The sequence below is a fragment of the Octodon degus genome, unplaced genomic scaffold (genome assembly GCF_000260255.1).
Source record: "Octodon degus isolate 3935 unplaced genomic scaffold, OctDeg1.0 scaffold00043, whole genome shotgun sequence".
NCBI lineage: Eukaryota > Metazoa > Chordata > Mammalia > Rodentia > Octodontidae > Octodon > Octodon degus.
This window is the reverse complement of record NW_004524619.1, coordinates 11,807,233-11,810,864: the sequence shown is the minus strand read 5'-3', so window position 1 is coordinate 11,810,864 and position 3,632 is coordinate 11,807,233. Positions and strand designations below refer to the sequence as shown.

Below are 3,632 nucleotides of genomic sequence, written 5' to 3'. Positions count from 1 at the left end.
GAAGAAGAAGAAGAAGAAGAAGAAGAAGAAGCTACATAGTAAAAACAAAAGCAGAACATAAACATAGATACAATCACCACTGGCAGGGTTTTCTATACCTAGACAGTCTCCTGTTCTCCAACCCAGAAATTCAGCTGCCAAGGGTCTGCCAAGCAGAAGCAAGGACTCCTACTCACCCAACAATTCACAAAAGGATCCTCAGAGGAGCTAAGTCAGCAACAGCCAGAGCCCGCGTGTCACCCCAGTGTCCATTCGCAGGGGACGGCCTCGCCAACCTGGGAGATAGCCACAAACAGGAAAATCATTCAGCAATAATGAAGAATACATTTCAGAGACAAGAACATTGGTGGGCCAGGGAGACAGCTCAGTGGCCCAGCACCTGCCTGGCAAGTGCAAGGTCCTGAGTTTGATTGCTGGTATCAAAAATAAAAAGTTGGGTCGGGGAGATAGCTCAGTAAAATAAGTGCTTGCCTGGCAAACTCAAGGTTCTGAGTTTAATCCCCAGTATCGCAAAAAACTAAAATTAAATTAAAATTTTTTTAAAAATTAAGAACATTGATGACTTTCAAACATACTGTGTACAAGAAGCCAGAAAGAGTAAGTTGTAAGATTCCATTTGTGAGAGGTTCTGAAAGAAGAAAATCAACTCCACGGTGCCAGGGGCTAGGAAAGTGCTTGCGCTGGAGGTGCGCCTGCAGGGCACATACGGGGATTCACTGGGAAGAGGGGCAAGGAGCCGGGGCTGCTTTGTACCCCAGACTCGGCTGTCATTATGGAGGTGGGATCCTGTACAAAAGCTGTGCATGTAAGATCAGCATGCTTTAGGGTTGCAGGCTACACCTCAATTTTTAAAATGTTTAAAAACAAAGCAAGATTCCCTAAATGCCGTTTTTTGTGTGTACAGACGGTGTAAGTGAGGTCATGGGGCACCATGACACTTTCTGAACTGAAGCATCAGCTTCCCGGGGACACAGTGGAAAAAAGTGGATATGGGGAGCTTTTACAGATAGGACCATTGGGGTCTCCCGTGACTGACCCCAAGAGACTTTTCTCAAGAGTCGAGGCCTAAAAAGTAGTGTGGGGGCAGCATCAGGAAGGACAGGAGAAATGCCCCAGTGTCGGCCAAGACGCAGTTGTGGTCAGTTGGATTTGGGCATTTGGCACAACGTCCTCTGGAAGTGGCAGTGCAGGCTGGCTTTCACAAGCCGGCATTAGAACTACACTGACGTCCACAGCCCTCTGCTCAGTCCTGGGGAAAGCCTGTCAGCTCCAGCCACGGGCCAGCAGAGAGCCAGGCGGCTCCTCAGACCCGGGCTGTGGAGGCAGCCGAAGAAGCCTCCTGTGTCGCCTTGGGCTGCTCTGGAGTGGGTCTGCCTCTCGCGCTAGAGTACTCTGCGGATAAGATTGCTCATCCCTTCTATCCTGTAGTTGGAAAGACAGGAGAGGCTTGGCCAGGCCCAAACACTCTGCCTCTTCTGTGCCCCACTTTGGCAAAGCACAAGGTGGGGGTCCTTGGGGGAAAGCGTGGACCCCAGGCCCTTGTATCCTTCCCCGCAGTCAGTCCCAGGGCAGGCCGCAGCGGGGCCTCCACTGACGGTGGCCCTGGCTTCCTCAGTGCAGTGCTGCCTACTCTCCCCAAGCAGGAGCTCAGTGTAAACGGACCTGGACTGGACACCCTTCATAACTGTGAGGTCATCAAAAACATGGGAAGGCTGAGCAACTGTCAATGGCCAGGGGAGCCCAGGCCTGGGTCAGAGGACAGCTCAGTGTCACCTGGCCTCCTGGATGGGGCTCTGGAACAGAAGAAAGACACTAGGGGAGAACTAAGAACATCTGAACAAAGTCTGAGCAAGATGCATCAACATTAGTTCATTAAAAATGGACCATAGTGTGTATACGCAGATATACGTGCATGTAAGACGTTAACAGTAAGAAAACTGAGTGTGGATTACAGGGAACTGCCGGATGATCACCTTAACTTTACTCTAAATCTAAGACAATTCTAAATAAAAGGCCTTTTGAGAAAAAGAGCAGGAACCATATAAATGTTCGTGTATACACACACACACTCTCTCTCTCTCTCTCTCTCTCTCTCTCTCTCTCTCTCCCTCTCTCAACACTCCCCTCTACACACCCCCCCCCAGCACTACAGAGATCTGTTTCTTTGGAGAGGACTTTGGTCCCAGCTATTCCTTGCTGCACCTTGCCTGGGGACTCCATGAACACCTACCTACCCCCTCTCCCCCCCAGAGAGTTTCCTCACTCCATCTCTGCTTTCTTCCACAGAAAGAATACTCTCCTCAGGCCAGATTTCATCGTGAAAATGAAAAGCAAGCACGAGACAGCTCAGGTAAGTCTGATTCCAAGAGCTCCCTAGGCCTGAGCAGAAGCAACCTTGCACCCCACAAAAGCACAGCCCTGCACCCCAACCCTCCTGAGCACCTCCTTAATCAACAGCAGACTTGACCTCCCCCCCCCACCGCCAAGTTTTGGGGCCACCTGGGCTCAAATTCCACTGCCGCTGCTAGGTGGTCCCTGAGCCTGGGGAGTCGCTGAGCTCTGTTCCTCCTCTCTCTAATGGGCGCAGCCAAAGCTGGGTCACAGAGCCACGGGCGGATGAAATGGAAAGAACTGGAAACTGGGCATGGTTTCTTCCACGAGGAAGGCCGTCAGCTGGGGAACACAGGCATCTCACTGTGCCCAGCACTCCTGAGGCAGGTGTCTGAGGAGGGACGCCACGGCGCAGGTCCAGGAGGACCCTGGTGATCGAGTGGCCCCCTGGGATGTCTGGAGCGTCAGCTGCACCAGAGATGCACAAGAAGGGGGCATGACTGGCGGAGGCAGGAGTCAGTGAGCCTGGAGAGGGTACACAGGGAGAGGAAGGGGGTGCCGCGTGGCCAGGACCCACACCAGTGCGGGGTTCCTTGGCCCACCCGGACACTTCTGAACACAGGCCCTCAGGGCCCTGCACAGCTCCATGGGGTAGGGAGTGGCTTTCAGGGGTGCAACCTTCCTGGGCCCAGAGCTGGCTGGGCGTTGGCTGTGCACTCGTGGGCAGGCCACCTCACCTGGGAGTCTCAACTACGTATTCCAGAGGTGATGCTTACCGGGACGGTGCTGAAGGGTAAAGGAGATGACAGGCAGTGGAGCTGAATGTCCACGGTCTGGGGTTAGGCCATGCTGTGTGACTTTAGAGAAGTTGCCTACCCTCTCTGGGCTTCAGTTTCTTATCCTCTGTGAAAGGGGAATGTGAACCCGCCCGTTACAGGTGAGAAGAAATAGTATAGGAAACAACTGAGATCCATTTTTTAGAAGAAGCAGCACAGCACCAGAGAGAGTACATAAATCTGCCGGCTTCTTGCCTCCCCAGCAAGCTTGACCTTGCCCCTGGCTCTAACGTTGGTCCTCGCAGCCCTGGCTGTCAGAGGACTGGCCAGGCGGAGGAGTCGGCCTCACTGAGCCAGGGGCCTCCACGGCCCAGCCCACCCCAGCCCAGCCGCGACCTCTCGCTGCCACTGCCACTGCCACTGCCACAGAAGGGATTTTGTTAAAGGCAGCGCACGCAGCGTCCGCCCTGCTGTTGAGCGCTTCTACCGCGCGCGCTGCGCGGGATGACCGCGCCGTCAGTTTAC

At 53.8% G+C, this 3,632-nt stretch overlaps 1 protein-coding gene across 1 annotated transcript in view; it reads left to right on the top strand.

Annotated features, from left to right (window-relative positions):
• Fam107a (family with sequence similarity 107 member A) overlaps positions 1–3,632 on the top strand; it is a 54,528-nt gene that overhangs the window by 33,117 nt on the left and 17,779 nt on the right. Inside the window, exon 2 of the mRNA XM_023715714.1 lies at positions 2,287–2,350. Within this exon, the coding sequence (XP_023571482.1) occupies positions 2,287–2,350 (64 nt within the window). The remainder of the gene's footprint in view (positions 1–2,286; positions 2,351–3,632) is intronic.